A 15,770-nucleotide genomic window follows, 5' to 3' on the forward strand; every position below is an offset into this window, starting at 1 on the left:
CCCAACTTTCCTGCAGCAAGGAGAGGACCTGCTTCGGCAGAATCAATAGAGGCGGTGACGAACAGAGGAGATCACCAAGGGGTTTCTACTCCAGGAACTCCCGCGTCACCATGGACAAGGACAACGCTCGTCCCTGGATCTCCGTAAGCTCAACAGATGCATACACAAGGTCCAGATACACTCTCTGGGTACAGTCTTGGCCCTGTTACAGCCCGAGTATTGGCTAGTATCCCATGCACCCAGCCCACAGGAGGCATTGTCACTTCTAAAGCCAAGACAGACGCCTCCAGTACAAGGTCCTGCCCCTTGGACTCTCAACGGCTCCAAGAGCGTTCACAAAGTGCATGGCAGTGGCACATCCTCGCCTTCAAGGGGTGCGCGTCCTATCTTATCTCGACAGCTGGCAGCCCCGTCAATCACCATAACCCTCCTCCAAGAACTGGGGTTCCTCATCAACTACATGAAATCCCACCTGATACCCACCCAGGGGATATCGTTCATCTGGGCAGTCATCGACACCACGCAGACCAAGGCCGTCCTACAGGACTACCAGATCGACGCCATGACATCCCTGGCCCAGTGCATCCCTGCCAGCAGCTCATCGTCAGCACGCTCCGGTCTTTGTTGTGCAGCACACCAGACTACTCATGTGATCCCTGAAAGGGCACCTCAGACGTCACTGGGACCAGTGTACCCAACCTCTGACCACCCACCTACTGGAGCTCAGGGCCTTAGGGAATGCCCTCGAAACCTTCAAACAGGCAGGGCAGTCCTCACCCAAACAGAAAACCAGGTGGCCTTGCACTATATCAACAAACAGGGAGGGACAGGGTCAACCTCGCTATGCAAGGAAGCTTGCCACATGTGGGAGTTCTCCAACTCCATTCAATGCCCCATCCAGGCAACTTACCTCCTGTGGGAGCAGAACGACCTGGCAGAAAGACTCAGCCACCAGCTGGATCCCGATGAGTGGTGTCTCAACCCAGCGGCGATGAAGAAGATCTTCAGCACCTGGGGCACACCGAGCATCGACCTGTTTGCAACCGAACCGAACTCAAAATACTCGACCTTCTGCGCAAAGAGATCAACCCATCGCCGTCTCAGCCCCGACGGTCTGTCTGTGAGTTGGAACACCCTAAGTCCTGCAGAAGATTCTTCAGGACAGAGCAACGGTGATCATAATTGCCCTTTTCGGGCTCCTGCAACCATGGTTCCCGTTCCGGCAAGGGATAGCGGTTCACCCACCTCTCCCCACTCCCGATCAGTGCAGTTCTCATTACACAACGCGGGAACCTTACCCTCCACCACGACCTGCGTTCCTTAGCTCTGACCGCATGGATGATGAGAGGATGAACCTACCACAAGACGTGGAGCACACTCTTATGGCAGCCAGAAGACCTTCAACCAGAAAACGCTATGGGTTGAAAGGGAGAAGGTTCCGCTACCAGTGCACAGACACGCAGCGAGACCCCTACAACTGCCCCATACCGGACATCCTGCAGTACATACTGAGCTTATCTCAGGGGGACCTAAAACCCACTTCCATCAAGGTCCACCTAAGTGCAATCACGGCATACCACGCTGGCCTAGACAGCAAACCAGTGTCGACACATCCAGTAATCACAAAATTTCATGAAGGGACTGTCCAATCTGCACCCACCGGTCAGACCACTACCGCCCGGATGGGACCTCAACTTGGTGCCGCATCATCTCACCTCGACCCCTTCAAACCTTTGGGGGAGGCAGATCCCGTATTCCTGGCTGGTAAAACCCTGACCATTGTGTCTACCGACACACTCCCTCATGAGAACAGGGTGGTACCCAGAACCCACCCCCGATTCTTGCCGAAGGTGGCTTCAGCGTGCCTCCCGGCACTCTACATCTCCCCACAGGGAGGCACACTGCCACCTCAGCAACACCTCCTGGACTGTGTGCGGGCCCTGACTATGCAGCAGATTAGACAAGCCTCAATTGTTCGTCTCCTACGACCAAAACAGACCAGGACTTCCGGCCACCAAATGCAGGCGCTCGCGCTGGATATAAGAGTGCATCCCCTTCACCTATAGAAAAGCGCAGCATCAACCGCAGGTGGGAGCCAACGCCCACCAGCGCAGAACCATAGCCAACACAACGGCACATCTGCACCACACACCAATAGGGGACATCTGCGATGCAGCCACTTGGTCCTCCATGCACACCTTCACCAAGCACTACTGCCTCGACATAGCATTCCACGCTCCAAATGCATTCGGCCGAGCAGTCTTGGAAGTGGCTCTTCCCTCCCGGGAGGGACAGCAACCACTAGCACAGCCTTGACAAACACTGATCAAGTAGGGTGTTATAAATATCGACAAATACTGTTCAAGTAGGGTGTTATAGATATTGATTAAGTAGGTCTTCCAGCACTCCTTCCTAGACTGAATGTGGAATAGGCAAGTATGAATTCTCACATGCAAGTACGATTTGTCACTGTTGACCAGTTGGTTTCTCACTGTTCATTGATTGTCATTGACCAATTTCACTGTTCTGTGAGTTAAGAAGGTCTTCCAGCAATCCTGTCTAGTCTGAATGTGGAATAGACAAGTATGAATTTTCATATGCAAGTACGAATTGTCACTATTGACCAGTTATGAATTGTCACCGTTGACCAGTTGGTTTTCTCACTGTTCATTGATTGTCATTGACCAGTTTTCGCTGGTCTGTGAGTTAAGTAGGTCTTCCAGCACTCCTGTCTAGACTGAAGGTGGAATAGGCAAGTATGAATTCTCACATGCAAGTACGAATGGTCACTGTTGACCAGTTGGTTTCTCACTGTTCATTGATTGTCATTGACCAGTTCATTGTTCTGTGAGTATTATTGCTCAGTTAACACAGCACTTTATCTAAAACCTTGTTTCCACAACTTTACCTGCTTTGCCTGATTACCCTGCCAGGCTCAGCCTCCACAGCCAGGCGAGGGATGCACAAAGCGCTAAGGCGCAGGTCCAGTCGGTACATCCCTCGGCTAGGGAGTCACCCATATGTGGCTGACTCATCCTGCTTGTCCTAGGAGAAAGTGTAGTTACTTACCTGTAACGTAGGTTCTCCGTGGACAGCAGGATAGTCAGCCACACAACCCACCCGCCTCCCCATACGGCCGACCCGGCCACAGCTAGGAACATCCTGGGGATTAGGGGGAAGCAGGGAGAAATGGGTAGTGCTCGGGCATGCCCAGTGGGGCCCGGGCACTGCACGTGCTCAGACAAAAAAAAAAAAAAATCTCTCTGAGCTATTGGAGAGCTTATCTGCAAATTGGGAGGTGTTGGGACAACACCCATATGTGGCTGACTATCCTGCTGTCCACGGAGAACCAACGTTACAGGTAAGTAACTACACTTTCCAGACCCACCCTGTACCCTACTCCAAACAATTTTCATTATATTACTTTGCCTTCTCTGTCCTAGCACCACATCTTTGAAACAATCTCCTTTCAGAATTCCAAGATTCTCCATCACTGCCCACCTTCCATTCACATCTAAGGGCACATGTCTCCAAACTCACTTTTGCTACCTGTTAGGTCACTTCCACCATTCACCGTTCTAGTCTAATAGCCAGTTGTACCACTGACTTTATTTTGTAATTCGTAAGTCATTGTGATCAAAGGCACTATTAAATCCATTCATAAATACGGTGGTGCTCAGAATTTGGGATTTAGTCTGAGATTAGTTTGTTTAGAGTGGCTCTAATCTTTATATATGAAGGGGTGCTGAAAAGTTCTCAGCCCAACCAAGAAGAGAATATGTGGATATGGTTCAATCAATGATCTGAAACAATGTCAAAACATAAAATTTTGGTTCTGCAAATTGGCACTTATAAGATAGCACTCTTTACAGCTACAGTGGCAAAATAATACTCAGAATTTAGGAAGTTGGTTGTTTGGGCTGAGAATTTTTCAGCACCCCTACCCCCACGTAGTTTGTTTATCCCAAAATCCAAACCAAGGATTGGAGTTTGAGACCACAGCCTTATTTATTTATTTTAAAATTTATAAACCGCCTTAAACCAAGGCAGTAAAACTTTATTTGACTCATCCTATCTTTGGGCTTCCTAGCTGAGGGTTTTCTTTGACTTTATCATATTTTATTTCATTTGTTCTAGCAATATAAAATCATGGCTTTTCATTAATTGGATTATTGGTTGTTGGTTTTTTTTAAGACTTTTTTTTTCTCTTTATTGCCTTTTCAGTCTAATTTGCCTGATGATGTCTTTGAAAATGGTGAGGCCACCAATGAGAAAAGACCATTGTCTCTCAGTTTTGGTGATCTCCACAATGGTGACTGCACTCCACCCTCCAAATCAACTGCTTCCTCAGTGGCCCTTGGTGTTTCCAACCCTGAAATTACCATCACTCCTCCAGGTCTCACTACCAAAGACATGACATCAAATCACCCATCCACAGGCAACTCCTCTACAGACCCAGTGCTTCAGGAGAAAGACTTGCCCACACCATTAGATCATCTTGATCAGAGGGAAGAAGCCAAGGCAGCAGTATCCAGTGTCAGTCATGAGCATCCAGCTCCAGCCAGTGACAATCTGTTTTTAGATACCTGTGTCTCGGTATCGCTTTTACAAGACCCTGATGAGGTTTCTGAACTGAAGCCTGTAGAACTGGATACCTCTGAAGGGAACATTACCAAGCAACTGGTAAAAAGGCTGACCTCAACAGAGGGGCCAAGGACACAGGACAAGCCACACTATGAGGGCTCTGTAAGCTGTGAATCGGAAGGATACAAGTCATATTTAGATGGAAGCTTAGAAGAAGCCCTTCAAGGGCTTCTTCTGGCTCTGGAGCCTCATAAAGACCTTTATAAAGAATTTCAGGCCTTGGAACAGAAGTTAATGGATTTGGAAGATATTTTAAAGGTAAGCATATTTACAAGTAATACATCTTTTATAGATAAATACCTCAGCATCAGTGGCTGTGTGCAGTCACAGAAGGATACATTGCAAAAGCCATTTCCAAAGCTAAATCAGTGCTTTATCTGAGTTAGATGCCGTTTATAGAATCAGGGCCTGTGTGTATACAGACTGAGGGCTCCTTTTACAAAGGTGTGCTAGCAGTTTTAGCGCACGCTAAAATGCCACACGCACTAGCCGCTACCACCTCCTTTCTAAGCAGGCAGTAATTTTTTGGCTAGCGTGCACTAATCTTGTGCTTGCACTAAAAACGTTAGCGCACCTTAATAAAAGGAGCCCTGAATGTCGGTTCGGTGCCAAATTTTTTTTTTTTTTTAATTTTGAATGCATGGTTGTTTTGTTGGTTTTTTTTAAATATAAAATCTTTATTCATTTTCAAATACTAACAGTGCAATGCCCAGGTATAAGAACATATAACAAGTCAAGAAAAGCACTTTCAACTTACAGATATTCAAAATCAATCATTTTATCCCACCCACCCACCCACTGATTAAACAATAACACAAAGTATATACTCTTTCAATAACCTACCCTTATTTAAAATAATACAAAAGTACAATCCCACCCTGGATGTGTAAGGAAATGGCACAGAAATTAAAGACAAAACCAACTACAGAGAAGTAATAAAAGATGTCAACGGGCCCCAAAACCAATTTAAATACGTTACTATTCAGTGCTGAATTATTAAATTAATTGATGTTTGTTTGTTTGTTTGATTGATTGGCTGAAAACCACCATGGTCAATTACCATGCTGATTAAGCCAATTTAAAAAAAAGTTCTGTGTGGATCCCGAAGTTCAGCATGATGCACTTTTATTTCTTTGGTTACCTTATTTGATTTGATCACCAATAATTATATTTTCTTCTTTCTTCTTTTCAGTGTATCATGCTTTGCACTATTTTACACCATTAGTTTTGCACTACTATACACCTATAGTTTCAAAGGATTAGCACCACTGTACAGTACACAAGTATGTTTAAACTATATAGGGACATTGGACCTTATATATTCTGTAAGACAAACACACTATCACTTTATCACCATGTCACATCATTTTGCCTCTGTAAAGTGCAAACACACTATTAATTTATCACCAGGCTACACCATTTTTATCCATTTAAGTAGTAATTCCAAATATCAATTGTATATTCTTAGGATTGATATTTATATCCATTAGTACCCCTGAGGAAGGCGTGTTATCTAAAACACGGACCGTGTCGGGTCCCTTGCATTTAATTACTGGTATAATAAACATTGCCTGCATTTTGTACATATCTATCTGCAGTTTTTGTTTTGTTGTTTGCTTGCTGCTTGGTGAACTACAGACTTCGTTGGATTTTTCTTTTTTGTATTGTCCGATTGGATCGCGAACTTAGGCATCACTAGGCAGCTTGGTGGCGCCTAATGTAGGTGTCCTATATAGAATCAGGCCCAGATTCTATAAACGTCACATGAAGTTAGGCAACTACACTGGCATGCCTAACTGATCTAGACACCTAACTTAATTATTTAATAGGCTTAATTGTTGCTGATAACAAGCTTAATTGGTTTGATAATTAGCTTAATTTTAAATTATTTGGGTGGTAGGCACCTAACTTGGGAGGCGCCTACCAGGTCTGGATTGACACCTAGCCCAAGGCGCCTACCAGAAAATGGGTGTGGTTAAGGGCGGATTGTGGGCGGATCTTTGGTGTGTTGTCTATGTAGGTGCCTAAAATGGACTTAGACACCTAACTTAGGTGCCAGTATTTAGGCCAAGAAAGCCCAGACATAAATAGGGGTGCCTAAAATAAAAATGCTTTAGCCCATTTTAGGCGCCGTTAGACGTGATTCTATAAGTGGCGCCTAAGCGAAGATTGACAGACACTAGATGCTGCTTTCCTCGGCACCTAATTTGTAGGCACTGTATATAGAATTGAGGCTTTAGTGCCTAGCACTTAGGCATCTAAATGCTAGTTAGTGCAGTCAATCACACCTGTTAGTGCTATTAATCTATAACTTATGCACACGATTGTTGGCTACTTTTTAGGATTCAGTTTGTAGAATTGCCACTAAAGTTTGACCTGCAATGAGAAGGGGTGATCCTGGAGAAGTGGAGTTGGGGAAGGATTTGTATACAAATAACAGCTGTAAATGGAAGTGTATCATTTTCCCAGGGTCAGAGACACACACAGACACTCTCTCTCTCCTTTTATTGTTAACAGCTCTTTAAGCCCGTTACATTAACAGGTACTAGAATAGATGTGTCTGTCTGTCTTTCTTTCTTTCTCTCTCTCTCCTTGGCCGTTTTCTGTCTGTCTTTCTTTCTTTCTGTCTCTCTCTCTCCTTGGCCGCTGTCTGTCTGTCTTTCTTTCTTTCTTTCTCTCTCCTCGGATGTCCACCACCTCCCCTCCACCACCCTTTGCCTGCTCCCCCTGTCCAGCAGCACCTCTTCCCTGAGAGAGTGTCCAGCAATAGCCCTTCTTTGTGTGTCTTTCACTCCCACCTACCTGTCTTTCAGTGTGTGTGTCTCTATTTCTGTCTGTCTGTCAATGTCCTTGCCCTCTGCCTGTCTGTTTATTGTGCCCCTTCTCCCACCTACCTTTTTTTTTTTTTAACTAACGGGCAACTGGCACACAGTAAACCGCCACGCGCGTACTCATTGTAAACCACCAAATACGCACGCGCCGAACCCGTACTAACATTTCTCTGCCGGCCACGGAGCTACTGATCATGGAGGCAGGGATCACGCAGGTAGGAGTGCGCATGCACGCTTAGGGTTTTATTATTAGTGATGTGGGCTGTTCTAAAATGAGTCTTGATTATTGATTTATTGAACAATATGTCACATTTGTAACAGAGGATCAAATTCTATGTGAGACAGCAAAGATAAGAGGCCTTATCAAATGTTAGCATATTCATTTATAAAATTTGGCATATTAACCATGTACCTGCTAGGATTTTTTTGAGGAAGGGGATAAAAGGAACTAGAAAAATAAGTGGTTGGAAAAAGGGGCTTGAGACTTGTAGATCACCTTTTTGTTTACATACAGGTACTTCAAGCATTTTTCTAGTGGGCTCACAGTCTATCGAATGTACCTGGGACAGTGGAGGATTAAGTGACTTGCCCAAGGTCACAAGGAGCAGTGCAGGGTTTGAACCCACAACTTCAGGGTGCTGAGGCTATAGCGCTAACCACTATGCCACACTGTCCTCCAGAAAAGTGAAACAGAAAGAGAAAGGAGGGAGCAAGGTGAATGTTTAAAGGAGAAATAATTAAGGAGCAATAGAGAAATAGTAGGGTTACCAGACGTCCAGATTTTCCCAGACATGTCCTCTTTTTAGAGGACATGTCTGGGCGTCCGGACGGCTTTCCAAAACCCGGTACTTTGTCTTGGTTTTGAAAAACTTCCACCTCGGGACCGCGTCAGGAGGGCATCTGCGCATGCACGGATTAAGTTTCAAGTGTATTGATTTCTTGATATACCGTCTATAAAATACTGTAAATAAGTAAAAACTGTTCCATCCATGCATGCGCAGATGCCCTCCCGACGCGGTCTTGAGGACAAGAACAAGCTGAGGATGTGGGGCTGGGGGGGCAAGGCTAGGGCATGACTTGGGTATAACAGGGCGGGGCTGTGTGGAACTAGGCGGGCCTGGAGGTGGGGCTATGGGTCCAGATTTTACAGGAGGCTTATAACTAGCAGCTCCCGGTAGAGGCACGAGTACTATTCAAATTTTCTTGTATCTGTTTTAAGTTGATTTGGGGAATTGCCCCAACATACCTGTTAACTCATTTTGCATTATACAGCCCAATGAGGATAACTAGGCGTTCTAATCTATTTGCCTATCCAAAAATTAATGGCTGCAGATAGAAGACTTTTTTGGATAAGACTCTTGCATTTCAAGCAAGTAAGCAGCAGTCTTGATGGGGTAATTGTATCGGAGGAGTTATGTTGCCTTATGGTGCATTTTGAAAAGTAATTAAAACAGCGCTGTTTGATAAATTCATTTCCTAAGCGTGGATAAAATTAAGAAATTAAGAAATTGTTGAATTTTTAATTAATTATATTTTGCCGATTGTCCAGCCTTCTTCTGTGTAAACTGTCTCGAAATGGTTTGATTATGGCGGTATAGAAGAATAGAGTTATGTTATGTTAACCAGATTTATAAAAGAGCTCCTTTATTAATGAATATGAGGTCAATCTTCCCTTGACAATGGCACTTCCAAATGCGCAAGAGGTTTATTTCTGAGGAGGCCCTAATAGAACAATAGAATATATTTGTGAAAGTAGAAAGAGGTAGCAAATTTTGGAACCAATTCACAAATACCAGTAATTGCATACAACCACAATATATTTTATCAATACCATGTATGAATATTCCGTGCAACTAGGCACCCAAATTTTAAAATGCTGTTATTTGAGTTTCATTTTGCAAGCCATCATCAGAAATCCATAATCATAAACAAAGACATAGAACAGTGTCTCGCAAACTATCCGGAGCTGCGGCACACTACAGGTGGGCCGCAGCTGGAGGGCACCCAGAAGTGTGCGGATATCGACGCGATGTCACTTGCATGCCCTGCAAACAGGCCCTGAGCCGCCAGTGGGGGGTGGGGGGGTGCTCAACAGGAAAGGTGCAGAGAGGAGGAGAGGTGCTGGGGAGGAGGAGAGGTGCCGGTACTGGCTGATTGTCTACAGGACATAACATAACTTTATTCTTCTATACCGCCACAATCAAACGATTTCTCGGCGGTTTACATTGAAGAGAGCTGGACAATCAGCAAAGTACAAAATACAAATAGCAAAAGTACAATATATTTCTTATATTGTTACATGTTGTATAAGTATTGATTATATGATAGATAAGGGTGGGGCGGGGAAGAGATAAGAGAATATCATATGTATCATTGTTGATTATTAAGTGATATATTTATGGTTATTTGTATGAATATGTTATCACACTTATTATAAGTTTAAAAATGAATAAAGATTAAAAAAAAAAAAAAAATAGGATAAGAACATAAGAATTGCCGCTGCAGGGTCAAACTAGTGGTCCATCGTGTCCAGCAGTCCGTTCACGCGGCAGCCCTCTGGTCAAAGACCAGCGCCCTAATTGAGACTGGCCCTACCTGCGTATGTTCCGGTTCAGCAGGAACTTGTCTAACTTCGTCTTGAATCCTTGGAGGGTGTTTTCCCCTGTGACAGACTCCGGAAGAGCGTTCCAGTTTTCTACCACTCTCTGAGTGAAAAAGAATCTATCCCCTTTCAGAGTAGAATCTATTTAGGAAATAAATCTATCAAATACTACAATCTTAATTTCTTTCTGAAATGCGCTGTAGGTCAAGCTGGCTCCACTGATGTAATTACCTAACCAGGACTGCTGTTTGCTTACTTGAAACATAAAAAGACCTGTATCTACTAAACTAACTAAACTAAACTAAACCTTAAGTTTATATACCGGATGTGGAGCTCGGCATGGTTTACAAGAACTTAAAATATAGGAAGAGAAGAGTTTATATACCGGATGTGGAGCTCGGCATGGTTTACAAGAACTTAAAATATAGGAAGAGAAGGGAAAAAAAAAGGTTTACATGAACTTATATATAGAAGAGAAGAGTAAGGGGGGATAGAATTACATTTTAGTGAAAAGCCAGGTTTTCAGTTGCTTGCGGAATAATTGGGAATAATGAGGGAGCCCAGGTTCCGCAGAGGGGTAGTAAGGTCGTTCCAAAGACCTGTGATTCTGAAGAGAAGGGATTTTCCCAGTTTGCCTGCATAGCGAATACCGTGTAGAGAGGGGAAGGATAGTTTATACCTTTGGACGGGTCTGGTAGAGTCAGGACTCGAGGAGTTATAAGATAGTGAGATTAAGGGAGGAAGGATGCCGTAAATGATCTTAAAAGCTAGGCAGGAGCATATCTACAACCAGTAATCTTTGGAAAGACAAATAAATTACAATTTCTGGTTCTCCTCGTGAACCACAAAATGAGACAAAAGATAGATAGGGGCCAGTCCCCAATCCAACTTAAAACAAATGCAAGAGAATTTAAATATTACTTGTGCCTCCACCGGTAACCAGTGCAGCAGTCTATAGTAGGGACTAACATGATCACTTTTCTTCAGCCCGAATATTAGATGGACAGCCGTGTTCTGTACTAATCTCAATTTTCTCAATATTTTTGTAGGTACACCCAAATAAATGATATTGCAATAATCCAATATAGATAGAACCAATGCCTGCACCAATAATCTAAAGGATAGAGGATCAAAATATTTAGTTTCCATAGTGCAAAAAAGCACTTCTTCACCACTGAATTTGTATGTTCAACCATAGATAAATGAACGTCTAATGTAACTCCTAATATTTTTATAGATTTAGAAATCGGGTAATCTTGACCATTTAAGTGAAGCGATGTTCTAGTTATTTTATCCTTTGGGCTTGCTAAGAAAACTTTTGTAGGCAGTAATCCGGTGCGGGCAACTCACGGCACATCTGCAATCAGGCCAGGGCACACTAGTGTGCCGTGGCACATAGTTTGCGATTCACTGGCATAGAAGGATGCCTTTGACTGAATAATTTCTTAGATTTGGTCTGCTCCTTTGAATTTTATGCTCTGTTATTTTTATTTATCCCCTCCTGATGTTTAACCCCTTATTTGTTTGATTTCTTGTCTTTTTTAAAAAAATCTTTATTGATTTTCAAGTATTAACAGTGCAATACACATGTATCTAGATGTATAATAAAACAAGAAAAGCACATTTAACTTACAGATATTCCAAAGTAATCCTTTCCCCCCCTTTACTTAATCAATAATATAAATCAGTGGTTCCCAAACCCTGTCCTGGGGGACCCCCAGCCAGTCGGGTTTTCAAGATATCCCTAATGAATATGCATGAGAGAGATTTGCATACCTGTCGCTTCCATTATATGCAAATCTCTCTCATGCATATTCATTAGGGATATCTTGAAAACCAACTGGCTGGGGGTCCCCCAGGACAGGGTTTGGGAACCACTGATATAAATACACTTATTCTTCCAATAGCCCACTCTTATTTAAAGTAGTAATATATTCCCACCCTGGATGTGTAAGGAAATCAAACAAAAATTAAAGAGAAATAACAACTATATAGAAGCAGTAAAAGATTTTTCTTTTCTATTAATTGTATTTCTTACCCTTTTTCCCCTTTTGTAGTGTATGTCATGTACGTTGAGTATTGCTTGCATATGTGTTCCCCCTTAAAGTTGTAAAGTTTTTTTAGTTGAACAATATATATCACTTTGAAGTATGATTAAGCGATTAATCAAATTCTAAATAAAACTTGGATGCAACTTACAAAAAGTGAGTACCATGTACAACACTAGCCACCTTACTGGGCAAGAACCATACTGGTCTTTATTTGCCTACATGTTGTACTATGATACTATAAACTTGAAATTTATTTATTTAGGAATTATTAGGAAAGGAACGGAGAGCAAAATTAGAGAACATTGTAGTGCCTTTGTATTGCTTCAAATTTTGTGCACTATTCTGGTTGCCACATATCAAGAAAGATACAGTAGATTTAGAAATGTTATAGAGAAGGGTGACTGAAATGATTAAGGGAATGGAAACACTAATTTTAGGAAAGACTAAAGAGGTTAGGACTCTTCAGGTTGAAGAAGAGGCAGCTGAGGGGAGATATGATAGCAGTCTATAAACTAGAGTGGAACAGATAAATGTGAATCAGTTGTTTACTCTTTCAAGAAGTACAAAAGGCTAGATGCACTAAAGTCTCCGATTGCCTAATGATCGTTGCCACACTGGTTTGACTGGTTTAGTGGCCGATCGTATTTGCCAACCCAATGCATAAAATGGCTCACTGCTTGGTTTTCCACGCAATCACTCTTTCTTTGACTCAGCCATGCAAATTAGGTAAACACCATGTAAACTAGCCAACCGGCACGATGCACAAAAAATAGCGATCACCTCTACCAACCCGAAAAAACTGACAGGTTTAGACTGTGTTACCGACAGATCTGCCTGGGTTTTTATTTTTTTTTTTTTGGGGGGGGGGGTTCCATTTTATTCTATGGGCACATGTGTTGTGTATAACACACACACAATATTTGGACCATAAAAAAGAATTCCCCCGATGACCTACCCTGGAATAAATGGAGGCAGGAGAGTTGCCCACTCCCTCCTGTCACTGTGAAGCCCACCTCACACCAGCCAAAATCGGCAGGAGGGATGCCTACTCCCTCCTGCCACCGCAAAACCCTCCCCTGCTCTGCCATCCCCCATGATCCCCCCGAACCAAACCCTTCCCCGTTCCCCTTCCTAAAAAAAAAAATTGACAGGAAGGGCCTTAGGTGTCTGAGCCAATCAGGGTCTTAGGCCCCTCCCCATTCATCCCAAGATGCACCAGGAAGAGGAAGGCATCCCTCCTGCCAATTTTGGTTGGTGCAGGGATAGAGGGGTTCCACTGTAGCAGGAGGGTTTGGGCATACCTCCTGCCTCTATTCTGTTTCCAGGGGAGGTCATCGGGGGGGGGAGGTCATTGGGGAGGACCATCATCATGAGGGGGGCCAGCAGATATTTTGTGTGTGTGTAACACATGCACAACATCTGTGCCATTAAAAAAAGAGAAAAAAAAACAACAGCTGAGTAGCAGGAGGCTGCTTTGGGGCTTCCCCTGCCACTCAGTTGTTTGGGCTTCCCCAAACCAGCTCTGTGCATTTGTTAAAGTCACTCTCACAGTGACTTATTGGACAGGATTAGGAGTAACCTCCGTGTAAATGCAAATTTGTTGGAACATCAGTCACTGTTCAACGACTGTTTTGTGCATCTAGCCCAAAGACTAGAGGGATACACCATGAATTTGAAAATTAACATATTTAAAATAAAGACTGAAAATATTTTTTCACTCAACACCCGGTTAAACTCTGGAATTCATTTTCTGGATGATGTGGTAATAGAAGTTAGTATAACTGGGTTTTAAAATGGTTTGGACAAGCTCCTGAGAGAATGGTCCGTAAACCATTATTAATAAGCCAGACTTTAGGAAAGACACAGATTATCTGCAGAATTTTGCTAGATACTTGTGGCCTTGATTTGCCACTGCTGAAAGCAGAATGCTGGACTGGATCAACTTTTGATCAGACCCAACAGGGCATTTCTTGTGTAGATTACCAGCCATAACGCAAGAATAAATTAGCTACTGATAATAATGAACTGTTTCTAGGTCATGATACATGATATTTTTCAACATACAGTATAAACTAGAACAGATATTATAAAAAGTTCACAACATTGAAACGTAGATAAATGAAGCATACGCCGACATGGAAAGATAATTGAAATAGAACATGTGAAAGTGAAATGGAAGCAAGTAGCCATCCAAGGTGCTTTCAAGTAGAAATGAGGAGGTTAAGCAGACTGTGACGAGAAGTGTGACTGATCTCATGGCATTCAGCGCTGGCACAAGCCTTGACAACCATGTGACCTGTTTTTCAGGGTCTTTCAACAGTTTCCTTCTCCTCTTCCACTCAAGTAAACAGTAATACTTCTGACAATGATGTCTTTTGTTTGCTTTGGGTATTTTTTTTAAGGTTTCATAAGTGTACATAAGAGATCAATGAAGTCATCTTATTGTTCAAATCTCCGGAAAATGTTTTTGAGAGATTTCTATTAGTTCCTTTTAAGTGGTATATCAAATTTTAAATAAACATGAAACTTGAAACAAATACCAAAAAAAATCTAGAGATGACACTTTGGCCGCTTGATAATGGTGCCTCTGTCTCAGTCCATTTATTATGATAATATACAGGCAATAAACAGAAATTGTAGACTGCTGAGAGCTATCTGTTCTTGCTGTCTAAAATTTCTGAATTTTACGAGTTCAGCTGCAGTAATTAGTGTTCAGTTAAAATATCTAAGATTTATTTGTCACCAAGATAATTTAAAACATGAATTACTAGGCCTGTTGATTAGTGAATTGGCCCCTTTACACATAGGGCTCCTTTTACAAAGGTGCGCTAGCGTTTTTAGCGCATGCATAGGATTAGCGCATGCTAGCCGAAAAATTACCGCCTGCTTAAAAGGAGGTGGTAGCGGCTAGCACATGCAGCATTTTAGCGTGCGCTAAAATCGCTAGCGCACCGTTGTAAAAGAAGCACATAATGCGAGTCATCAGCTTAATGGTAGTGTGAGACACTGTATTTTAGTGAACCAAGGGGAAGATTCTCAAATGTTGGTGGTAAATTCTGATTGTCCGCTGTCGCAGCTGCAACTATAACAATTTCAAAAAGGCGAGTCATTCTTTAAAAAAACACGCATGCAAACGAGGTTGGCGGAGAGTTGCAGAGGGTCACTAAATTTGCATGTGCCGATCACTGGTGATAGTGATCGACACATGCGCAGAATAAACGCACAAATAAAAAATAAATAAAGACCCCAAATTGAAGACTGGCAGGAAGGATGCCCACTCCCTCCTGCCACTGCCATATTACCCCCAGTAACCCCCATGCCTCTGATGATACCCCCCCCACACACACACCCCATTACCTTGTTTACAAAGGAGGGGCCTTAAGCAACCTGGACCACAATACCTTAAACCCCTCCCCGGCATATCCCAGGATGCACCAGGAGGGGAAGGCCCACCATTTTGAAGAGGCAGGCCTGCTGGACAGAGGTAGGAAGCATCCCTCCGGCCGGCCTTTAAGCAATGTAAGGGGACAAGGGGTGTCGGAGGCACGGGGTGGTCATCAGGGGTACAACGGCAGTGGTGGGAGGGAGTAGGCATCCCTCCCACTGCCAGGGGTGGGTAGGAGGGGTTGCTTGGCGGCGGGA

At 43.3% G+C, this 15,770-nt stretch overlaps 1 protein-coding gene across 1 annotated transcript in view; it reads left to right on the forward strand.

The window, feature by feature from the left end:
- Positions 1 to 15,770, forward strand: part of RIPOR2 (RHO family interacting cell polarization regulator 2) — a 183,813-nt gene that overhangs the window by 126,607 nt on the left and 41,436 nt on the right. The window contains exon 13 of the mRNA XM_033934958.1: positions 4,225 to 4,902. Coding sequence (XP_033790849.1) covers positions 4,225 to 4,902 — 678 coding nt within the window. The remainder of the gene's footprint in view (positions 1 to 4,224; positions 4,903 to 15,770) is intronic.

The sequence above is a fragment of the Geotrypetes seraphini genome, chromosome 2 (assembly GCF_902459505.1).
Source record: "Geotrypetes seraphini chromosome 2, aGeoSer1.1, whole genome shotgun sequence".
Lineage (NCBI taxonomy): Eukaryota > Metazoa > Chordata > Amphibia > Gymnophiona > Dermophiidae > Geotrypetes > Geotrypetes seraphini.